Source organism: Dendroctonus ponderosae, unplaced genomic scaffold (genome assembly GCF_020466585.1).
Source record: "Dendroctonus ponderosae isolate FM_Combo_2020 unplaced genomic scaffold, Dpon_F_20191213v2 Dpon_F_20191213_2, whole genome shotgun sequence".
Classification (NCBI taxonomy): Eukaryota; Metazoa; Arthropoda; class Insecta; order Coleoptera; family Curculionidae; genus Dendroctonus; species Dendroctonus ponderosae.
In genome coordinates, this window is record NW_026018165.1 from 17,118,206 (window position 1) to 17,141,900 (window position 23,695).

Below are 23,695 nucleotides of genomic sequence, written 5' to 3' on the forward strand. Positions count from 1 at the left end.
TGAACACTCAAAAAACGCTTAAAATGTGCCGAAAATGTCTATTAATTCGGATCTGAAACTTCTAGCATGTTTTTCAATGAGTTCGATGCATTGCTCGCGTCCGTGAGCTGAAAATGATGTAAAATATAACATTTTGAAAAAATTTCCATCTCAAAATCCACACATGCCTATTTCTCAAGCAATTCCCTAAAATAGTTTTGTTGTTCCAGGAATAATTGTGTTCTCAGCCAAAGACAACAAATCCTGGAAAATCCGGCACAGCCAGTCAATGCGCGCAGATCCACGTGCTGCGTACTTTCGCGTTAACGACGTGTCGATCAGCGCATCCCTCAACATTGCCAGCCTTGCATTAAGTCCGCGCATAAAAAATAGCAACGACAAAATCATTGTAAATGACGAAAGAGAGGTGTTTTATTCACCACTATCCTCTTTGCACCTCTACAGCATCAATTCCAGCGTGCTGAAGAATGAACAGTTTGCGGCCACTTTGGGCGAGTTTCAGGGAAATGTGAAGGATTATGGAACGAAGGCGTCTCAAAGTGTGGGAATGGTGATGGACAATCAAGGGGTGCTTTACTACAGCTTGTTGGCGCTCAATGGCATTGCCAGGTGGGATTCTGGCACTCCGTTCCAGACTGGCCAGAAAATGATCGCTAAAGACGAAAGGTAGACAGACATTTTTCCCAACGAATAATTCAAACAACTACTAAACTATATAATGTCCTTGCAGGTATCTCGAATGGGTAAATTCCTTCGCCTTTGACGACCAAGGCAACTTAACCATCCTAGTAAACAGGCTAAACAGATTCATTTACCAAAAACTCAGCATCAACGAACCCAACTTCAGGCTAATCGCTTCGAATGTAGGCGGCAAAAGCTACTTGTATGACGAAAGTTACAACTACGAAAGCTCGCAAACCAGCGAAGCTTCCTCGACAACTACAACAGAAAAAGAAGTACCTGTTCTGAAGCCCGGCACCGATCAGGACCCGTACTTGTCGCCCCAGCCGGCTGAACCCCAAGCTGAACCTACACCGGAATCTTCAATGGGTCAAACGAACGGTTCCACTACGCCCAAACCATCTTCTGCAGCTGCGGAAAAAGCTGCCACAGCGTTGATTAGTTTGCTCATTGCAGGAATGCTGCTCGTTGTCTGACTATGTTGGCTGAGCAAATGTGATACTTTTTGTTATAAGCAGTGTTGGAACTGTCGAAAGGTTCTATTTCAACCGGCTAGAAGATAGTTCGGCGCAGTAGATGTTTAAGACGCATTTTTACGTGGATTCAACAACATTCCATTTCAACATCATTAGTTTCTAGTCAGGGTTTTGCCTATTTTAGTCAGCGTCAAAGAGATCTTTACTCTTGGACCCAAGTCTCTTTGAAGAACTATTCTTAAGTTGAACATTGTACATACATTTACCTAAGAAAAATCAAATATTATGTTATAGAAAGTTTAAAGATGACTTTAACAATACAACAGCAACAAGCGTTTTACTGTTATTCAATGGACAGATGAATCCATTGGCTGGGCATCCTATGAATCCGCTTTTGCTGCGTTCCAGAATTCCCTTTACATGCGGTGCCTTCAGATCAGTAACACACACTCATTAAGCACTCTTTAATGCAGTAAAAACCGCGTTTTGAACCATGCAATTGATAATTTAATTAAGAAAACTAATAAGTGTTTTACAACCGGTTCTCGGTAAATTCATGCAAGGTCATAATTCCAGGCATACTACAGTAGTCACGAGAGCCAATATTTAATAGAAAAACAAACATGACTGACAGGCAGTTACTTAAAACCTTGCCAATTTACATCTATAAAAGATTAGGATTACGAGTTGAAAAACACACTTCTTCTAATTGAAAATTTCAACATTAACAAGAGGTCATCAAATAATTATCTAACGACGAAGGCACTTGGTTAAAGGAAAATTACTGAAATATGCAGTATTTTATCAGACTCATCGATTAATGGCATTTCATGAGTCATTAAAACGACCATGAATGTATGTTAGAAATCATGTATTCATACAGCCTTTTAAATAAAAAACACTACTCGTAAAAATAAACTATCATTTCTCTTTTAACATTAGAATGTATGTACATTAATTAGAAATAATTACCTTAAATTAAGGATTAGAAATTAGATCTAAGACCTAACAAATTCGCATGAATAAGAACCATGTTTGCATGGAAATAAGCAAAGACACATTAAGCTTCAGCAGAAATGTCAACAAATGCATTTACTTAGTAGATTTTAATCGAAAAATATGAACCAAAATACTGAAAAATATTCAGAAAGTATCTGCATATGCTTGCATAACACCAAAGAAATTTAAATTCGGCAATTAATTTTTCAGATTATGCAAGAACTTGTTAAAGCAAAACGTTTGGTCATCCACGTAAAAACGAGCACAAGTTACACTCTTATCAACATGATTCTGCTTCATCAGATGTAAGCTTAATACTGTTTTTAATTTCAATGAATAAACTCGATTTGTTTAATACTAAAGTCTACTGGCCAAGCTGGATTTTAGTATATGTACTTGTAGTATATGCAATTTACTTTTTCTGCGAAAAAATATTCTTGGTTTAGTAATTTTTTGTTGAGCCACTTCTGATTAGTATTCGAGTGTTTTAATCTATAACCGCTGATATGAGTAAAAGGTAGTTGTTCCCATGTTCAGATATCAGATCAATATTGCCTACATTATTGCACTAATTGCCATAGATGATTAAGCATTGAGTCTATTCGGTTCTAGACAATATTCATGACAAGCCTACAAATTTTACAACAAATTAGCGCAAAGAATAATATACGTTTTAGATCTATATCACAAATGCCGAGCTCAGTTTTGGAAATGTATAAAGATTCTAATAGGACCATCCCCAAAGAAATTTGTACTACCGGGCAACTAAAGGAGCTTTAGTAACTTAGGTAGTAACAGCTAGTTATAAGAAAAGTTCAAAAAAGAAAATAAAAAAGATTATAATTATTTATACATCCCAAACCTGATCGCAATTTTAGTAACTCGCCAGTACACTAGCATTTGTAGGAACCACAACAGAGAGATGGTTGGCAGAATGAATCAGATGACCAGTCTGTACAATATTCGGGTTATTTTGCTGTTGTTGTTGATGTTGTTGTTGTTGTTGTTGTCCCTGCTGCAACGATTGTTGAGATACTTGTGTCAACTGTTGCAAATTGTTGGGGTTTTGGTTCGGTTGGTGCTGCTGTTGCTGTTGTACAGCACCTGACACCAATCGATTAGAAACATTTATTTTTTTATTAACGGCAAACATAAAACTAGCAGACATGCATATCTAAAGGTGTGTATAAATCTGACGAGCCGGCCCTGAGCCGCGACAGTGGCTATTTTTGACTATCGCGCCTGTTGCAAACTTTCTAGCAATTCGTCTTATCCGTCTGACCGTTTATTGAAAGATTTTTGTCTTTAAAAAAGACCGAATTTCATCACGTATTACAGCGTCATAAATACTGCTCATATTTCGCAATAAGATTATCTTATTGCAAACGGATTTGCCTTGAAACTGGTGAGTTTTTCGAGAAAAAAATGTTCATTCATGCTCTGGCATTTCGCACGCAGCAATCGTGCTCACATCAATTTAAAAAGGGTCCGAAAAATTCACCAATTTCAGGAATAATTTAGTTTACTTTCTACCCACCTTGTGCTCCCATAGCTTGCTCTGCAGCCAATTCCGCCTTTTCCCGGTCCAGCGCGTGTTTTCTGGTGTGTCGCAACAGATTGCCCTTTTCGCCGAAGGATTTTCCGCATTCCGTGCAATTATACGGCTTTTCTCCGCCGTGCGAGCGCCTGTGAGACACCAGGTGGCCTTTGCACATGAAATCCTTCTCGCAAAGATCGCACCTAAATGGCCTTTCAGCCTGTTGGCCCTTGTTGTGAGATCTTTGATGAAACAACAGATTGCCTGCAAATATAGCTCATCAGCAATTGTGTTCAATATTGCCAAGCTGCAATTCTACCTTTAAGCGGAAACGATTTTCCACACTCAGTGCAAGTGAATGGCCTTTCGCCTGTGTGCGATCGCATGTGAATTAATAAATGCTCTTTCCTAGTGAAGGGCTTCGAGCACACATTACAACAATGGGGAGTTTCTCCTGTGTGCTGTCTTAAGTGATTGGTCAAATGTTCCTTGCGGGTAAACGTTTTCTGGCAAAACTCACATCGATGCGGCGATTCTCCTACGGCAAAATTACACCGTAGGTATTTATAACGCTTTAAAAAGGTTTTTTTTACACAAAGTTACTGATCCAAACAGCGTTTTTCCTTACCAGTATGAATTCGAACGTGATTCGTCAAATGTTCCTTTCTGGTAAAGGATTTGGCACAAAAATGGCACTTGTGCGGTGACTCTCCAGTATGTTGTCTAATATGGTTATTCAGGTGCTCCTTTCTTGTAAAAGATTTTGTACAGTAAGTGCACTTGTGTGGGGACTCTCCCGTGTGTTGTCTAATATGGTTCACTAAGTGGTCCTTTCGCGTAAACGCTTTTGGGCAGTAAGTACATTTGAAAGGAGTCTCGCCTATAAAGAACCAAAAATGGCATTCCATCCTGCACACATCAACAGTTAAAATGAAACTTACCAGTGTGTTGTCGAACATGATTCGTCAAATGCTCCTTCCTGGTAAACGACTTATTACAGATCACACATTTATGGGGAGATTCTCCCGTGTGTTGTCTAACGTGGTTTAATAAATGCTCTTTTCGAGTAAAAGTTTTAGAGCAAAAATCGCAGCGATGCGGCGTTTCCCCCGTATGCCACATTATGTGATTGGTAAAATGCTCTTTTCTGGTAAATGCCTTTCCGCAGATTTCGCACCTGTTGTGGAATAATCGACCGTAACAAATAATGAAAAACCCTAGCGAAAATAAACTTACCTGAACGGTGTATCATTAGTGTGGCTTCTCATGTGATTGGCAAGATGTTCCTTTCTAGTATATTTTTTGCCGCATATCGTGCAACAATGCGGCGTTTCGCCAGTATGCCACATTACATGGTTCATAAAGTGCTCCTTGCGGGTGAAAGACTTTTTGCAAATTTCACATCTGGAATAAAATCCACATGTAGAAAAAAAGCTTTTGATTTAAAACCACTCAATTACCTATGAGGTGTTTCACCAGTATGTTTCCTCACATGGTTCACCATGTGCTCTTTTCGGGTGAAGTTTTTTCCACAAAACTGGCACCTATACGGGGTGTCTCCAGTGTGGCTTCGCATATGATTATCCAGATGTTCTTTCCTGGCAAAGGTTTTTGCACATGTGGTACAGCCGTAAGGCTTATCGGCCGAATGGCGCTTCATATGGCGCTCTAAAGTAGGCGCGTTGGCGAAAACATGAAAGCATATCGTACAGGTAAACATGCTACCGCCCAAGTGGCATTTTCCATGTCTGGACAACTCCTGAGCATTTGGAAACGCTTTACCACACACCTGAGAAAAAATTTAATTTCATCGATATTAAAACGCAAAAAATTATCTCAAATATACCCACCTGACAAGTAAATGGTTTCTTTTCACTGTGATACCGCCGATGAACAATCAGTTGATAACGAAATTGGAACGATTTCAAACAAAGATCGCACTGATGGTTACCAGTAATAACCGAAGTGGTGTTATTCTCATTATGATGAATAGCCGAATTATTCTGAGCATCTTCGTGTTCGGATTTGGCTATAATTGAAATGCTCGAGTTCTGTGGCTGTTGTAAACTGACATTATTATTATTGTTATTATTATTAGCTGGCGGTAGAGCTTGGGTGGTATTGCTGGAAACATCACCTGAAAGATTTGTAATTTAGCTTTAGCGAATGTTTTAAATGCAACATACTTTGACTTTGCAGCTTGCCAAAAATCTCGTGGTACGCTAACAGCTGGTTCAGGTCGTCTACATTAACTTTGTACATGTTCTGGACCATTTCTGCGCCCAACGTCTTTGCCAGATCTTGTTCCTGCATGTTGGTTTGGATTTTGACTAAAATTCAATAGGTACATTAGCAGCTCGAATATAACCGAAAAAGTAACAAACGCGAATGCTTTTGTAACATCACAACGTAAAATTTTAGCAAAATGTGAAACTGAAAATGAAAATCGGTCTGTTGTGGGCTTCAGAAAAAAACCGATTGAGTCAATTACTAAGCTGTCCAAAAATGTGTTGCATTCTGTCTTTAAGACTGAGAATTTCAAATTGAGATTTAAAAACGTTAACACAAGCCAACCTCCACCAGAACATACTTACCTATACTTCCGTCTGCTGTCCTTACATCCATAACACTGCCCTTAACTTCTTGAAGCCCTAATTGTGCATTGCTCAAGAACTTACTTTGGATGGATTTCTCCTCTTTCTCCATGTTATCACTAAGAGAAGTTTGGTCCGTATGAGATTGGGGTTGCGACTGTTGTTGCTGGGATTGTTGTTGATGTTGATGTTGTTGCTGCTGCTGCTGCTGCTGATTATGGTCGATTGACGATTCCATTCTCACCTATTAAAATAGTGCCAAATTTACAGTTTCACTTTGCTTTTTACGGCTTCACCATGACATTGTCCAAAACCTGTTGAACTTGCTGGGCTTGCAGCTGCTGCAATTGCTGCACCGCCGACACTTGGGTGTTAATCTGAGATTCGTTGAGCTGCATATGTGCAGCTTGAATTTGAGCAGCCAATATGTCTTTGTGCTTATCATGGTTGACGTCAATCACAGATACCATATTGTCTTGATTCACTTGCACTTGGACCAAGTTGTGCTGGTTGTGATTCTGCTGGGCATTCGATATCTGCGGGAATTAGCAGGATGATAAAATGGTAAAAGACCGCAAACATATGTGTAGTATGTTTGGTCATTACCCTTACTTCCCGAGTAATCTGGTTGTGTTCAATGTGTTGCTGATGGGCATGCTGTTGAGAGATGGTATGTGCGTCCAAGTGAATGGCCCCGGCCGGAATCCCAATCGCCCCTTGGGCTGTCGCTATGCTAACCGGAATTTGGCCATGTTGTTGTAACAAGAGCTGCGGATCAGCTTGCAGCAAACCCGCAGCATGCTGACTTAGTACAGCATCCTAAAAGTCACACGGTTTGAACGGGGTTCTTGATAAGCCACTGAAATGTGTGTACTCACTTGGGTGAGTTTTCCTTGATTATCCCTGTTTGCGCCGGATAATCCATATACAGAAACTTGCGGAATTGGGCCTGGTAGTAGATTGGTTAAAACCCAATACTTGGCCACGCTACTTAATGCCACGGCATTCAATGCAGTGGTGTTCACCCGCAAATCAGTTGGAATGGTATTAGGGTTTTGCCGTTGTGGGGAAAGCTAAAAACCAATTTAAAAATATTAGATTCAGCAATAGATGAACTTAATTGTTCATTTTGGCCGAGTAACCGCAGCATTAATAGGTTATATTATATACTGGGTTTTGGACGATCTTACGTTAAATTGGGCATTCTTAAGCAAAAAATCGCCTTTTTCAAAATTGCCTGTCATAATATTTCAAACGTACGTCAGTTTCATGACATTTAGTCGAATTAGTCTTTTGTTTAATGGAAGCTAGGCAACGGTGTGTGCGGTTCGCTGCGTTAAATTTCGAAAAATCTCGGGTACGTGAGATTTCTGTGCAAAAGACTGCTGATTTTCTCAAAAATTACGTTTTCCTTCGTTGTTTTGCTGTGTTTTCCGATTGAATAGTGAGATTTTTAACATTTAGTCAAATTAGTGCATTGTTTAATGGTGGTTAGGAAACACGGTACCCGGTTCGCTCCGTTTAAGTCGAAAAATCCACGGTCCATGGGATTTATGTGCCAAATGGTGCTGATGTTCTCAAAAATTACGTTTTCCATGATCGTTTTGCGGTATTTTCCAATCTGTTAGTGAAATTTTCAACATTAAAAACCGATTTTTATCTTTCCTAAAGGTATGGAGCATTCACCTTTCCGAAATACGTCAGTTTCATGACATTGAGTCAAATTAGTCGATTTACAAATGGTGGTTAGCAACACGGTTCCCGGATCGCTCCGCTTAAATTTCGAAAAATTCCCGATGCTTGCAATTCATGTGCGAAAAAGCACTGATTTTCTCAGAAATTCGGGTTTTGTTTACGGTTTCGCGGTATTTTCTCGATTGGGTAGTGACGTTTTTAACATAAAAAGGCGATTTTAAAATCGCTCATTTTCTGACGTTTACTGCCAATCAACGGCCATCTTTACATACTCTCCCTACCAGTTCAAAGTGTTTTGACATTGGAATGGGTACTTGGCAGTTTGAGAAAAAAATTGGAGTTTTACTCAAAGGTTAGTGATCAACCGGAGTCAGACCTTCAATGGACTAGCAAGTGGTAAGTGAAATTTTCCTAGACTGATAACAAAAAACCTACTTTTTTAAGGAAAATCGTCCATTTCCTAAATTGCGCGGGTGTTGACTCATAAATAGTCCAGCAACTGAACGTGCTGTTTATGTTTATGAGAAAAAAATTAATATTTTAGTTTATAAAAATCGTCCATTGGTTTAGAACAGTGGTTCCCAAACCCTTTTCAAAGTAAAAATTTTCCCACGGACTCTGGATAAAAAAATACATAAATGCATAATAGAAAAATTGATGATCAAACGTATAATAGGTAACACATTTTGTTGACGACGTATTTATTCAAATTATAGCTTGTTTTAAAATACAAAATAAATTAATGACTTGGATGAATCTGATGGGATGTTATGACTGTATTTCCACCCCAAATCCCCACAAGTACTAATTTCTAGACGGTTTCTTTTTTTTTTTAAACGGCGCTCCACGTTTTACCAAACAGGAGGACGGAAAATCAATCAAAACATCTGTACAATAATCCATAGTACTAGATATAAAATTGCGAGCTGATTTTGTAACAATAAATTGTCGGATCCTTGTTTAAACACTTATTCCAGCGTCTCATTTGAGGATAATTTAATAAGTTGTTCCTGTATAAGTATGTTTTCATCTGCATTTGTGCTCTGTTTGACTACTTGCTTGGGTCCAGCCAATAGATAGAATTTCAATAATTACAAGTAGTAAATCTGTGCGGGAACGTTTCCAAAAGTGAATTTTTTTTGGGGTGAAGGCATTTTGTGAGCCGAAACGTGATTTGTTCGTATAATCGCCATGAATAGCACGCTGCAACTGATTCTCATGTATGAAAACCACCATGCTGCGTTCCCGAATTTAAAGTTTGTGAGTTTTTCATGATATGTTAATGAATGTTCCTTTAATTTCGCACGATGTACTTGAACGTTGTTTATACGAAATTGACTAGCATTGGTACATGTGCCTTAAATGTTAATATCGTGTGCGCGCTAGAATAAAACAATTTCTGCTAGTTTTCAAGTGAAAATTAAACTCTTGAAACTGTTCGGATGTACTTTAACTGAATAGGTTTATCTGGAATAGGCTGAAATAAACCAAAACATTAACTGATGTTGACTGTGATGGTAAATTAAAAAAAACACTTTATCTTGATATTGGTGTTTATGTTCTTAATTTCAACCTTTGTTTTAACTGAGTTTTCATAGCCGGTGCACCAGACAATGAACAATAATTAAGCAAAAACACGAAACCTTCTTAACCCCACTACCTACACGAAATACCTTTGAAACTTGTTAACAAACTGAATGTGTATTTTCCATGAAGTTGATAATGGGTAATTAACATTTATTCGTTATTGTATACAATATTTTTTTCATAAAAACTAGTTGCGAAGTTTTGAATCTTTGACGTCACTTTGTATGTAAACAAACAGACAATGCAAGTGGAGAAAAAGCCAAACACTCCTTGATTATAACTTTTATGACGGAATGATGAATAATTTCTTCATTAGATACTCACTTCATGGTTTGGATTAGGGCCATGTGCATTTTGAATCGTGTTCTGATTATCGTTATTCATCGCAAATTCGATGTGGAAATGCAGGAAAGCGTTATAATCAAGTCGCAACGCGGATATTCAAACATAGTCCATCAACCCGTATCGGGGGGACGCGAGAGGTAGCCATTACAAAACTTATCAACGCAATTTTCGACTGTTTGGAACACCTGGGACACTGGAAACCGCCAGATATATCAGAAAATCACCTCCACCACCTTTATAATTGTTTTGCACCAAATCGGTAACACATAATTAGTCCGCAAATTCAAAAATTAATGTAAAATCCGTAACTGAAGCGGGGCGCCGCAAACTTATAAACACATACATTCAATATGGCGGATTTTGACATCACAATGAAAGCAGTTTGCATGTCAACCGCAATGTTAAGCAGCCAAAAAATTTGACGATTCTTTAAAGATTTCGCAATTTTTTTTCAATTAGACATCAAACTCCTAGATGGAACAGTCAGTTTGGTTTGCTGTGCAATTATCAGACCCTAATGGCAATTTGAATTTAAAACCCACCAGTTTAACGAAGACCGCCCAATTTTGACAAATCGATAAGAACATCCACCAATCACAGCATCGAAATCACCCGCCTTATTCAAAAAACCAATTGATTAAACAAATTCGCCAATTTTTCTTGTGCAAGGGTCTTAATTAAACAGTACATTTAATGGATATTAATTAAACTATATTAATCCCTGTAATGGTGTGGGATGTTTTAACTGCTGTATTGCGAATGTTTCCCTACCACAAATAGGGCGAAAGGAACAAACTGTAGTTTGTTTGATTCAAAGAGCAAAGGGTGAATAATTGGTTGAATATTGCACTGAAGGTCAAAAAATAGTTGTGAAAAATGAGTGAAAACGAATAAGTATAGTCTGTCCCAAACTTTTTGGCCGTGACGCAGTAATTGTCGTTCTTTTTCTATTACTTGTCCACCGAGCGAGACGGAAATTCGATGTGATTAACGGACCTATTTCTTTCATCAAATTGTTACAATTCGGTGAAGTATGGAAGAATATTAAATAGTTGTTTGGACAAAGTGGTAAAACGTTAGTCATAAAAATGTTGATGACCTTTTTTTAGATATTAAAATTCCAGTCTCGGGTCTCCGAAAGCTTTAATCCGCTTTCATAAATAAGTTATAACTCAGTAACAGACGAGGCAATAAGTCTAGTATAATAATGTAATATATGTGTATAATGTGTAAAGTAATAAAACAAATGGTTCATTTCGCTCATATTTTCACCACCTTCTCTTAAATCCTCGATGAGTTCTTCAATTTCTTCTTCTATTTTCTTCATAATTTCACTGCAGGTTTACCATCACGTACACGTAAATAACCCACTTAACGGCCACAGATAACGCAAAGTACAATTGAGGAAAATTAATAATGAAACTGAAGAAAGTGATTTACTTTATTTCTTATTTATAAAAGAGAGTTATTTTCCCAATTAAATGTATACGTTCTGCAAATTTAATATCACGTTTGCAATTTGAAGAAAGTGCGATTAGAGACCTGAAAAAGTTAAGTTTTGTAGAAATTTCCAATGCAAGCGCGTGATCAAATCAATCAAACCAATTTCTTCAATAGACTTAATTTTATATTTTTTTTCTCCACTGTCTTTTTAGCTCCACAACATTCTAGAATTCATGCAAATTTTAGCACCAAACCGGTTGTTCTGGGTCACTTTCGATAATTCTTAACTTATTTAGTTGTAGTTTAGTGTCTAATAGCGATTACAGTATATTTCCATTTGCTAATAAATACTTAATTTTTACCCTTCTAGCACTTCATCAACTAAATCTTCACTATTATCCACCTTAGCTTTTGGAGCCGCGGCAGGCGCAAAAGTAGTAACGGGCACATCTAAGCCTTTGGCTAAAGCCTCAATGACTTCCTTGCCCACGTAATAAGTTAGCGGGATTTTGAGCCCCTCGTTAGCCAAAAACTCCCTCAACTCCACTACCAGCTGTTTTGCTTCGGTGAAATTTCCGAGTTTTACACAGTGGTGGATCATCAAACCATAAATATCTCCGCGACGCACTGAAATGTCTAAGTCAGACCCATTAAGCATCAATAGCTGCTTGCATTGCGTCATTCCTGGAATTAATAAAATTGCTTAACACATAGATAATAGGCATTTTTTCACTGAAAGTGACTAACCAGCTTGTGTGTCGCCTCTTTCAAACAATTTCCGAATATCAACGAACTTTTTGACCATAGCAAATCGCTGTTGTACGATATCCATTGCCCTTTGAATCTGGGATGGGTCTATGGGGTTTGTAATTTTGTGCAAGCATCTAGAAGCTTCCGTCAATGCACCCAAAGCTTTTTCGTAATTCTGAAATTCATCTATTTCCACCTAGAAAATAATTTCCCAGACACATCAAGAGTGTTCTAAGCAATCAAGTCTTACCTGAGCACATGCAACATAAAAATTTGCTAGAAGGTCTTGCGCTTTTCCTTTGGAGTAAAATGTGATAATATTCCTCAAAATTTCTGGCTGATTCTGCCAGTCAAGGGTTTGCAAATAATTCGCTGCCATTATGTAAATCTCTTTCTGCCTGGAGATGCCGGTGAAAAAAATTATCTTATCCGTGTCCCCAGATTTTAGAAGGGCTTTCATGGCTTTTACCTTAAATTTTCTGACTGATTTATTTCATTTCCTTGCTAAGTCAGCTACTACCTTATCCCCCGATTGAGTGAACTTTTTGGTCGCCAAATGGTAATCGCCTTGCAGCATTAAACTTTCCGCCAAAATCTGCAAAACATTGACTCGCAGTCCTTCGTCAACAGTGTCTTTTTCCGGAGTTAATTTTTCGGTTAAATCCTCAGTTAGGCGTACGTTGTGATCAATACAAACTTGGATCGCTGTTTGATACTACAAGAAAACCCGTCAGTAACTTTGTGAATTTACATTATGGCAAAAATGCCTTTTTGGCGATTGCCCAAAGATCCACGGCTTTATCAAATTGCTCTTTGGCGATGAAATATTGGGCGCATTTGTCGATTAAAGCAGGATCCGAATCGGCGTCCAACTGGGTGGCAATTTCCTGCAAAATTTCAAACTGTTGGGTCTTGAACGCCAAATCCAGAGCCTTGTGCAACATGCCACCGCGATGGTACAAAACAACGGCATTTTCTAAGTTGTTCTGCTCTTCAAAGTACTTGGCGATTTCGATTTTGTCCCGACTAGAGACAGTTAAACCTGAAATAGACAATTGGTGTGTTAAAACTAATTTTTTGTTGAGAATGTGTACCTAAATTCCACAATTGCGACGTCAAATTGTTCTCCTTTGCTAGTCGCACGGCATTAGAATAAGCGGTGGCTTTATTGTAGAAGCTCACAGCTTCCTCAATCTGGCCAGTGGTTTCAAAGTATCGGGCCATGTGATAAAGCGCCGCTTTATCCGAATTGGATTTTGCCAATTCCGCTGCTTTGGATTCTTCGCCCAAAAAACAAAGAACGCGCACTTGCGAATAAATGTCTCCAGCACTTGCATAGATTTTCAAAGCTGAGTTCATATCGCCTTGTGATTCGATGTATTGGCCCCACCATTTAAGCATTTCCCTTAAAAAAATTAAATCATATTAAGCAATTTGAGCTCTATTATATTTTGTTTCTTAACTAGTACTGTCTACTTACTTATCCTTAGTTTTGGTCATATAAATTTGTAACTGTTGTGGATGATCGCTCAACATGCGCGGGATATCAGAGCGATGTGTCCCCGCTTTTTCATATCTGCAAAATTAAATACATTCGTAGCATATTGAAATGAGCATCGCTAGACATTGAGGAACTTTTACCTGATGGCTGCCTGTTTGAATTCTCCATTTTTTTCAAGCTTTCTAGCCCATGCGTGTTCAGTATTGCGTAGGTTAATTCGGTCCTTCGACTCAGCCAATGAATGAGCAGTTTCCATTTTATTTCTGCACCGCAGCAGACTATTGAGTAGATCGAATCTTTCGCATTGGGTGTACAATTGTTCGGCTTCATCCTGCAAATTTACGTTTTACTTCAACTAATACATTTTCGCTGCAAATTACCAGCATTCCTAGCTGGATAGCTAAGACAGCGATTTTTGCTTCTAATTGCAAACTTTCATCGTTTATGGCTAGTCTGAGCGCTCTGGCCGCTTTTGCGTTTCCCATGTGCCCCAAGCAGACACTGGCAACATCTAGACGTTTGGTTTTCACACACATTCTAGCTAAGCTCGACCATACGCCCTGACTTTGAACTAGTTTTATGGATTTAAAGGCTGCGTCCATGTTTCCTACAAAACCCCTGGGTATATGCAAGGGGGTTATAGAGGCTTTACATATTTACCTAAGCTTAAATGATAGCTAAAGTCGATAACCGCTTCTTTAGTGTTCCGCGAACACTCTTCTAAGCCAGTGAAATCGCTCATCACTTCGCGAAAAATGCTCAATTTCTGCAAAGTTACTATGTGAGGAATGGATAAGCCCAACAAGCGAGTGTCAGCTTCCACAGCTTTCACGTCGTGAATTTTGATTTTGTTGTTTGGCAATACGAACATTGTTACTATTATTTGGTCTTCTTCTGCAAGTGGTTTTGCTATAAATATATTTAAATGAAAGAATTTTCTTATTTTGTTCAACCAATTTTACCGTTTTTAGCCAACTGCGGCTGGGGTATTTTTGAGTTTGATTTTTTTATTTTCTTGGCGTCACATATTAACAGTCTGGCGTCTTCTTCGCACCAGTACAGCGATAAAGGAATTCGGTTTTTGCATATTTCATCGAAAGCAACATCAGACTCATCATCTGTATTTAATTCGTTAAATTCCAATTCTAGTGTGTCACTGAAATCTGAGTTTTCCATGCCGTCGTGTTTACGAAAATCGTATTTCATTATGTCGTCGGTTTCCATGTCCCAAATGTAAAGTTTCCCGTCCGGGATCAGATTTGCTGCTGCCAGAGTAAAGGCCACTTTATTGCCTTTAAATTGGTTTAATACGAGATCTTAGGAATTGGTTTTTGGCTGCAAATACCTTTGGAATTGGTTTTCGCTTGAATCACTTCTCCGAAATCCTCAATAGAATCCATCAAACTTTTCACTGGCGTTATGAGTTTGGGCTGATTATCAGATATGTCATATATTTTCAAATAGCCTTCCATAGTTCCGATGGTTAAATAACTATTGGTTAAATCCAGTCCAATGCAATCGCCTAAAACACTTGAAAATTCCATATCCATGCTGCAAAAGAAAGTAAGTGAATTACCTTCACTTGCAGCTGAAGTTATATGCGAGATTATACTCCCATTTGCCGTATACAGAGTCACTTTCACTGGACTAAGGGTGATTATTGTCTTCTTATGAATAATTATGCCCTCATTCTCTGATTGGAATCTACTGCTAAATGCCACGGAAAAATCGCAATTGTTATTGCCTAAAAATATGACCGCAGTATTTTTTATATCAATTTCCCAATTATTAAGAGTGATAACTGAACCTTTCGCGTCTAGTTTTCCTTCGGATTTCCAAGTAATGTTGTATACAGAAATGTGTCTTCCATTCGAAAATACAATATAGTCTTCGGATATGGCCATATCGCTGACCTGGAAAGTAAGCGACTTTTTTGGAAACATTCCACGTTTTTGAAATAATGGATTATTTATATGAAAAATAAAAGATTTAGTCGAATTAGTGGATGAGGACTCATGACTATTATCAGCAAAGTGTTAATGTGCGCGAAGTGAATGCATCTCGGTCGGAGAATTGGAATCAAGACAGTGTTTTGGTGAAAAAAGTTGTTGATGTAGGAACTACTTGCATGTAATAATAGTTAATTGTCGTTTTGAAACAATACATTTCTTTGTTATATGCGTTAACACGTAAGTAATCAAAGAATTCTAATCCATGTCCGTGTTACATTCAAGGATAAACTGCACTTTTTTACCTGAGATTCCAAGTCAAGCAGTTGGTTGCCGTGTTTAGACTCAATCCAAATTTGATTGGTAGTTTTCTGGGTGGCCCAAATTTTCTGGCAAAATGCGCTGCACACCGACTGTTCTTTCATTATGTAGATTGAGGTGACGCAGTTCACACTCAATAGAGGCAAACGCATCATAAACAAGCCCCATTTCAGTTGCTTGATGGTTCCGCCAATGTTATTAATGTTGTTTAGTTCCCATTGGTCTTCGGCATTTTCCAGAGCCGCGTTTTGTATCTTTGTCCAGAAATAGATGCGACCTAGAGTTTTGCGATCATGTATGAGCTCTGTTTGTTAAACCGTTGTGGATTTTACCTATATTGGTTCCGGCGCAAAGCGTTTGATTTAGTTTGCAGTACGAAATACATGTGAAAATCTCCGTTACTGAGGGAGCTTTATCATCGTTGACGTATAGTTTCATACTTGTGGGCAGCACATAGTTATCATTTGTCTCTAAGTCCCATATTCTAACAGTCAGATCCCCTGGAAATTATTTACTTTTGCGTATATTCTATCTAATTGGAATTGTGTAGAAATCCCCTTCACACCTGTTAAAATAGCCAAGCTAGAGTTTCCAGCCCAAGTCAGCCCCTGACTGCTCACAGTTCGGGTTTGAACTCTGCCGCTCAATTTAACTTTGGCAATTTCAGTAAGATGTCCTTGTCTATCCACTGAAAAATGTCCAACTGTTAGACCCTCCATCATGATTACCAGGGCGTCTTTATTAGCCTGATAAACCACATAGGATAAGGCTGCGCCTTCGGTGTTTAAAACTTCTGAGCATGAACCGCTAAAACCGCAATTAAAATTGCCCAGTTTTAATTTTAATGCTGTTAAATCTTACTTGGAATTTACGTAATAAATTGAGCCCTGCTGGGTGGCGATGAAGAAGCAGAAGTTATCTGAGCCGTCTTGAATGCGAAATTTTCTGGCTGTTGTCTTCGGGCGCCAATTGCTGAACATATCCAGGGCGTTTTCATCGCCTATAAGGATCGCATTAACGGTCAAATGAGTAAATGGCAGTAAAAAGTACCATTAACAGCAGCTTTGGCCAAACCCTCCACATCAAAGTCTGTTTGAGTCCGAATGGATAAGCGAAAAGTCAAATGAGTTATGGACTCATTGTTTAAATCTAGATGAAACATCATGCTGGTTTCCCCTTTAACATCAATTCTCCACCCAACAATCGAGCCAGTCTATAAATTCTTGTGAGCGACAATTTGGATGGTTTTTATTGAATGCACTTACAGAGTCACACGAAACTAGGCGTCCACCCTTTTCACTAAATTCCAGTAGGGTTATAGGGGACTTTTGAGGGCCGACAGCAGTGATAAAGTCTCGATCAGTACCATTCCATACTTTAAGATCGCCATTTTCCCATCCGCAGACTAAAATCGTTCTTTCAGGGTGCCAAACCAGACCGGTTACTTGATAACTGCGATGCACTGGGTAGTTTACATCTTTTATTGTTTCACCCTAACAAAAAACCACGGTGAAGGTTTTGAATTTAAAATTTTCTAAGTGCATGTGCTTGGGCTCGACTAGTATTAATTTTCGTCATTTGTTGCCATCTATTTTTTATCTATTTCATTTATTAGATTGTATGTACATACTCTTCAAATTTAACTCACCAACTCATCGAAAATGATTATGTATCCCCCTTTATCCTGCGAAAAACCGGCGGCAGCCAGAAGGGAGACATTCGGATGCCAAACGGCATTGATGGAAATTGAACCAGTTTCCGGAAATTTCACCGCATTTTCCATGTAAAGGGTCATTTTCTCGGCTTTTAACAACAATTAATATCAGGAAAATATTTGACAAGGTAGGTTTGTTGACAAACAATTTTCGAAGAGTCGTTGCCCTTGGCAACACTCACCTGAAAGGTAGATATTTTGAAAGTCGATACACTCGAAGAATCGAGATGTCTTCTTTGACCTTGAGCAAGTCTATCGAAATTTAACGGTCATGTAGCCACGCCTCATGTTCTTAATATTTAATTAACTATGAAAATTTAAATTATAACGAGGAAAATTATTAAAAATGCGAGTTTTCAACTGTATATATTTCTTTATTCTTAGAACAGAATACACAACTACGCAATCTCTTCGATAAACAAACAAATAAAAATTGCTTTTCACTCTGGGAAAATAAAAAATGCTAAACATATTACATAATTTGAGAAAATCACAGTTAATACTACCCTAAAGCGACACATGCAATTTCACCCATCTAAGTTGTTACTAATCGCAATCCTAATAGGCTGAAATCAAATTAAAAAATATAAAAAAATTACAAAAAGTTAAATTTTAGCTCGATTTTATTTGCGAATCGCATTATCCAAGGTATATGATCATTATTATGAAATCAATTAAAACAGCCAAAATGCTTAAAATAATTATCAGAGTTGCCGAAAACACTAATATTCGAAGGAAACTTATCGGTTTCGGTGACTAGGAAAAGTTGTTTAGTTAAAATAGATGTAATATCTTTAAAAACATGCGAGCATATACGTAGGATCTTACTTCCAGCGTTAAGATATCGCAAATTTTCTAAGCACACACAGAAAATTAATGTGATCAAAAACTTAAAATTAACAGAAATAAAGAACAATAGTAATTTGTAAGGATCCAGAATAGTAGTTATAAAATAAAAACATCGAGAATAATTGACATTTAAGTCAGTCAAAGTATTTATATTCTAAAGATTACATGCTTATTGGATTAAAATGTTTCCCGTTTTAATTGAATATATTAAACCGGTTTTCCCCCCCTCAAATCGAATAAAACAAGCTTAAAAAATAGGCGCAAGTTTGCTTTTTGAGTGTACACAAGGGTTTGCAGCTAAATATTAGCCAATCAAGAGTGAAGCTAAGGGTTTTGAATAAAAAAAACCAATCCCAAAGTTGTTTGTCTGATGGAAATTAAAATATAACAAAGGAAAACGTAGTGAGAATAATATCCATACTTTGGACGTATTTTGTTCAAAACAAGTTTATATCAGCAAATTACCAGCAGTTTTTTAAACTAAATATTCATGGTTTGCAAATGAGTTTCAAATTAACAATTAAACATCTGCTCGGAATTTATCCAGCAAAATACCCATTCGAAGTTACTTGTTTTGCTCACTTTAAAATATAGTTCAAAGTATCAAAGATATTTTCTTGGGGACAGGGATATGTTTACATGTGTTTGAAGATGTTTTAAGGCTGTTAATTGCAAAACTAATATTTTCTTTGGGAAGTAGAATGGCAAAGTGTGCTATTGCTGTAATGAAGCTATGGGTTTCTATTCGGTAAAGAATTAGGTATTAATCGATTAAACACACTCCGAAGCGCGAAAACTGATTACGTTTGCAGTAAACATGTTGACTTTCGTTGGACAGGTACTCTAATCCTCTACTTTCATTGCCTCAATGCAGCTCTCTACTGTGACTGACTGTCCAACTTCTCTAAATCTGTCAGCTAAGTACAAGTTGTGAGGTTGCTAGCGAGACTCGCCACTGAATCGAAGTGAGCAGGCAGAGTCAAAAGAGCGTCTTCAGTGGTACGAGTTTCCGAACAATTGATCGGTTTTGCCCTTGTGGTATCCACGCATTCTATCGGCATTTTGATGGTTTCCATGTTGTAGTTGTACCCTTGCAGAGTGATCTGGAAGAAATCAATTATTGCTCAACTGACTCAATTTTTACTGTAAATGTACCTTAATGATGGTATGTAAAGGCACATGCATGTAGGGGATCTCCTCTGGATCGGTTTCCATGAAGTATCCAAGAATGCAGCGCAAAACAGCTTGATGACTGACTGTTAGTACGTTGGTTTCGCATTCAAGTTGGTTCAAAACTGGAACTAAGCGCTGCATAACATCCACGTAGGATTCGCCCTGTGGATAACGGTATTTCAACTTTTCCTTGTCTCTCAACGCCAGTTCCTTTGGGAAAAGCTCTTGCAGTTCTTCGTACGAGAGATTTTCGCATTCACCCTGAAAATCAATAAATTTACCATTTATCTAATACTTGAGAGAAAACAATTGGTATTATTAGCATTCTCAGAAATTAATCTGAGATCAAGCGGATTTTGGGCCTTGAATTTCTAGCAAATTGAATGAGAACGATAACATAAATCCAATAAATCATACATGTTTTCGCACAACAAACATGGATAACATGCGTTTCAAGTGAAACAGGGCACCCTTCAGGTGTAATCAACGGAATTTAGAACAAGTTTATTTACAGTCCAGAAATAGACCGGTAATCTATAAGGATCAAAATGCAAAATACTGTGAATAACAAAGTTATAAAAGTCCCTATCCACACAGTTGAAAGTCAAAATATTTACGCAAACTGTTAGTAAGTCGCCGATAACCCATGTGCATAATTTTTTGTTAGTGTGTTTCTGTAATTGTTTGCAATTTTCATACACATGTCGATTTTTTTTCCGCGCTTGAGATTTAACTGAGTTGTTTTTGCTTATCTGAAGTGGTTAGTCTGAAACTTTCTATTAATGCTTTTAATCAACAACAATTGGTTTACATTGTAAACAAAAACGCATGCACGAAAGTTTGCTTTATTGATATTTTGCGTAGATTAAAGCAGTGTTTCCCTTCGAGTCCGAGAAAAAGTTGAGATTTTTTAAAGTAAATTATATATTTGGTTTCCACTTACCGACCAAATCTCATCCAATTCGGGCAAATGTTGCTTGGGAGCATTGATGAGCGCGCTGGTTGCTTTGGTTCTTTGCAAGGTGGAGGTCCATACTTGTAGAGCAGGGAGGTTTAGAGCTTGTATGTGCTTAGCTAGGGATTTGGCGTACATTCTTCCCCTGGGAGAGAGAACGGCGTCGCCTCCAATGCGCCCGATTACATTAAACTCACTTTCTCCATGCTAAAACCGAAATATTTTCCTGAATTTTGGCGGTTAGCTGGACAAAATGAGCAATCGCGTTAATTTAATAACGTTATCGAGTTCGATAAGAGTGTGTCAAACATCCCGGGTTTCTTGAGTTTTTATCAATGGTCTTGCCTAATGGGCAATTTATGGTGCGATGAAATTTATCAGCATGTTTGGTGGATAACAACATTTAAACATCAATTGGCAAAAAGCACGCGAAATATCCAGACTTTAATAGTTGTTATGATTAAAACCAACATACGTGGCTCCAAGTAGTCTGAATTTTGAACTAAAAATAAACGTTCCAGAGCAGTACCATGTAAACTCGCGCTCCAAATTATCGCGCCGAAATCACTTCCAAGCATCGTGAAGCTTCTAAATTTAAACCCGATAATTTTAGCTGCTGCTTCCAAGCTGGATTCATTGGAGCGAGTTGTTGAATAGCTACTTACCCTACTAAAATATAGAGTCTGCTGATATGGCTTCGGCATGGAAATGTAGGCCAGAATCTTGCTCTCGCGCACTCCGGTTACTCCATGAGCAATCACGCCGCCATCGCCTCCGTCCAGAAGTTTGACCATGGGACAGGACAGTTCCCATAAGCTGCCCAAGGTGGGCGACTCATACTGGGCCTTGTAATGAGCCATCTTGAACGTGAGATCTTTCAACGCCTCTTCAGTTGCCATGTCTCTGTAATCGGCACTGTACTGCAGAATTTCCTGCAGGGAAATTTTCAATAACACCCAATTGCTGATGGGGTAAAGCAGGCCAATTACCTTGAAGTTTCTTTCCAGCAATACGGGATCCTCGCATACGCACTCGATAAACATCACCCTGAACCCCAATTGGCCGTGAGCCAGATCGTAAATCTCTTGTCGTTGGGCGCGTGAGACGTTGGGTCCATCGAGGATGGCCACTTGGTGGCCGGTTTTGCCCAGCCAATCGCATGCTTCCTCCAGAGCCTCACGGAAACTCTGCTGACGGATGCGCCACGCTGGCAAATTGTCTGCGCGGAACATCTCGTGCGACGCATACTCTTTGATGTGCTTGCGTCGATAGTCGGAGATATCGTATACTGGAACAACGTTTTTTGTTGCAAAAATGTTCCAAACTTATTTAATAATGCGCATTCTAATGTTAAATTTTTAAAGAAGTTTGAACATTGGCGATTTTTTAAATAAAAAAAAAACATATTTTCCCGGTATTTCTTGCGCAGTATTAGCACAGGCAGAAATCGAAAACCCTCTGATGGTAAGAAACTTGAGTTTTTCTGAGGACTGTGCTAATCTCAGACAGTTCCAGGATCGAGCGTTATTTTGCCCATGGATTTTTCATGGGCGCCGATATAAAGTATAAATGCAGATTTTCGGTTTTAAGCGATGGTAAATTAAAATTTTCTTCTTAACGTTTTGCAAGCACCAGTGCGTTGCATCTTCAGAGGCCACTCGTTGCTCTCCACTCCAAGGAAACTAATTTACGGAAAAACCCGAAGCGCCACTTGACATACTTTGAAATATTCATTTAGAACAAAGTCTTCAATCTATATTGTTTTACAAGCTGTTAAATATTTACGTCGGTTTTCTTAGTATTAGCATAAAACTTTGTTTAATTGTTGGCCTTAAAAAAACTAGAGATTTAAACGTTGCGTGACCTAGAAGGATGGTTATCGATTGCGCTAGCGTTTCATCTGTTTCTGTCCTTAAACTTGGAAAAGTTTAATCGAGTTTTGCCAAGGCTTCATTTCCTTCCGGCAAGCCTGGAAGTTTGCTTCTACGCACATAAAAAATGCTGTTTCGCTCAGAGACTTTACGGTTGGATTGAAAATGAGATTTGTTTAAATTTCCGTAAACACCAAATTTGTTATTTGGCTATTATTTATAATAATTTATTCAAGGCAAATGACGTAGCGTACCTGTAAGGTCGTCAACATAACATATTCGTTGGCCCCTTTCTAAATGACTACATTCAAATAATGTTCGCCCATCGCGCTAAAACGCCCCATGCCCCATGGATTGAAATTAATATTGATGGTTTTATAATTAGCAATTATAGTACGAGCAATAATTTAAAAAATCTATTATTTTGTGATGACTTTGAGAAACTGTGCAATTAACAGATATAATTGCCTTTTAGTAGAGATAATGCTCATTCACACGCATCATTACAAACAGTAGAATTAAATAATGCAAACTCGCCAGATTTGCATCCAAAACATGTTTGTGGGGAATTCTAGTTATATTACATGATAATCATTAATCTAACACATACAAAACAATCACAAAATGGAAACGTTTCCAAACGAATAATAACTGGTTCTTAAAATATTCGTTTTTGATAAAATGCGTCGCACGTTCTACGGTAAATCCTAATTGTTTTATGGCAATTATTGTTACTAAATTTAATTATTAGAGAAATAATTCCAATCGCACATACATATCTGATTCACCATTGTAGACATTGAAGCTTAGAATTATCTGCATGTAGTTTACAATCTGAAAACAGCCACTTTCAACGTGCAAAAGCAGCTGTAATTGCAAAGTAAACTTTTTGTGAATAACATTTCTACAACACATTAACGTTTTTAAATAACAAAAACATTTCTCCTGAAAACAAGCGCCTGTTGCAAAGCAGAAATCTCAAGAAAAAGTTCTTTGTGTGAACATTTCCAGTTTTGTTCTGTACATTAGCCACAAAATCCGCAGTAAATCTTGGGCAAATTTTGATATTTTTGAAAATGAAATTGAAAAGTAGGATTAACTAAATACCAAGGTGATTTTGAAGACGTCTTATCAGGTGATTGATTATAGCAATTATCTTTTCTAACCGGCATTTCCTATGGTTTATGTGGAACATTTCTGGCAACAAAACTTATAAAACTACATTTTTTCGGTATTCGCACTCATCACAAAAAAT

General features: G+C 38.0%; 4 protein-coding genes across 9 annotated transcripts in view; 1 reads left to right on the forward strand and 3 right to left on the reverse strand.

The window, feature by feature from the left end:
- The window catches only part of LOC109536714 (protein yellow), a 12,142-nt gene extending 10,648 nt beyond the window's left edge, over window positions 1–1,494 (forward strand). Inside the window, exons 2-3 of the mRNA XM_019903046.2 lie at window positions 210–666; window positions 731–1,494. Coding sequence (XP_019758605.1) covers window positions 210–666; window positions 731–1,157 — 884 coding nt within the window. The 3' untranslated portion in view covers window positions 1,158–1,494. The remainder of the gene's footprint in view (window positions 1–209; window positions 667–730) is intronic.
- Window positions 1,495–2,013: 519 nt separating this feature from the next.
- On the reverse strand, window positions 2,014–10,285 carry LOC109536713 (zinc finger protein 665). 4 transcript variants are annotated; one of them, XM_019903043.2, is made up of 14 exons: window positions 9,894–10,285; window positions 7,166–7,360; window positions 6,900–7,106; window positions 6,584–6,823; window positions 6,288–6,531; window positions 5,880–6,023; window positions 5,544–5,830; window positions 5,154–5,482; window positions 4,930–5,097; window positions 4,635–4,870; window positions 4,322–4,573; window positions 4,013–4,231; window positions 3,694–3,957; window positions 2,014–3,260 (listed from the first exon to the last, which is right to left on the reverse strand). In XM_019903043.2, the coding sequence occupies exons 1-14, from the start codon at window positions 9,951–9,953 to the stop codon at window positions 3,031–3,033; spliced, it is 3,075 nt and encodes a 1,024-aa protein (XP_019758602.2). In that variant the 5' UTR covers window positions 9,954–10,285; the 3' UTR covers window positions 2,014–3,030. The 4 variants fall into 4 exon arrangements, with proteins under 4 accessions (XP_019758602.2, XP_019758604.2, XP_019758601.2 ...); XM_019903045.2 differs by having other exon boundaries at window positions 6,372–6,531; window positions 6,894–7,106; XM_019903042.2 differs by having other exon boundaries at window positions 6,894–7,106.
- A 1,275-nt stretch (window positions 10,286–11,560) lies between these two features.
- Window positions 11,561–17,758, reverse strand: LOC109536751 (intraflagellar transport protein 140 homolog). 3 transcript variants are annotated; one of them, XM_048663564.1, is made up of 21 exons: window positions 17,527–17,758; window positions 17,144–17,371; window positions 16,929–17,091; window positions 16,740–16,878; window positions 16,444–16,685; window positions 16,211–16,378; window positions 15,863–16,155; window positions 15,416–15,521; window positions 15,185–15,352; window positions 14,954–15,130; window positions 14,571–14,873; window positions 14,269–14,517; window positions 13,989–14,215; window positions 13,749–13,939; window positions 13,588–13,683; window positions 13,202–13,512; window positions 12,875–13,149; window positions 12,628–12,822; window positions 12,358–12,576; window positions 12,105–12,303; window positions 11,561–12,041 (listed from the first exon to the last, which is right to left on the reverse strand). In XM_048663564.1, exons 1-21 carry the CDS (start codon window positions 17,671–17,673, stop codon window positions 11,716–11,718), a joined length of 4,422 nt encoding a protein of 1,473 aa, XP_048519521.1. In that variant the 5' UTR covers window positions 17,674–17,758; the 3' UTR covers window positions 11,561–11,715. The 3 variants fall into 3 exon arrangements, with proteins under 3 accessions (XP_048519521.1, XP_019758666.1, XP_048519522.1); XM_019903107.2 differs by having other exon boundaries at window positions 14,571–14,900; window positions 17,527–17,757; XM_048663565.1 differs by lacking the exons at window positions 11,561–12,041; window positions 12,105–12,303 and having other exon boundaries at window positions 12,417–12,505; window positions 12,577–12,822; window positions 14,571–14,900.
- Window positions 17,759–17,945: 187 nt separating this feature from the next.
- The window catches only part of LOC109536718 (6-phosphofructo-2-kinase/fructose-2,6-bisphosphatase), a 13,132-nt gene continuing 7,382 nt past the window's right edge, over window positions 17,946–23,695 (reverse strand). The window contains exons 3-7 of the mRNA XM_019903054.2: window positions 21,559–21,857; window positions 21,235–21,501; window positions 20,558–20,776; window positions 19,597–19,875; window positions 17,946–19,544 (exon numbers count right to left, since the gene is read on the reverse strand). Coding sequence (XP_019758613.1) covers window positions 19,359–19,544; window positions 19,597–19,875; window positions 20,558–20,776; window positions 21,235–21,501; window positions 21,559–21,857 — 1,250 coding nt within the window. The 3' untranslated portion in view covers window positions 17,946–19,358. The remainder of the gene's footprint in view (window positions 19,545–19,596; window positions 19,876–20,557; window positions 20,777–21,234; window positions 21,502–21,558; window positions 21,858–23,695) is intronic.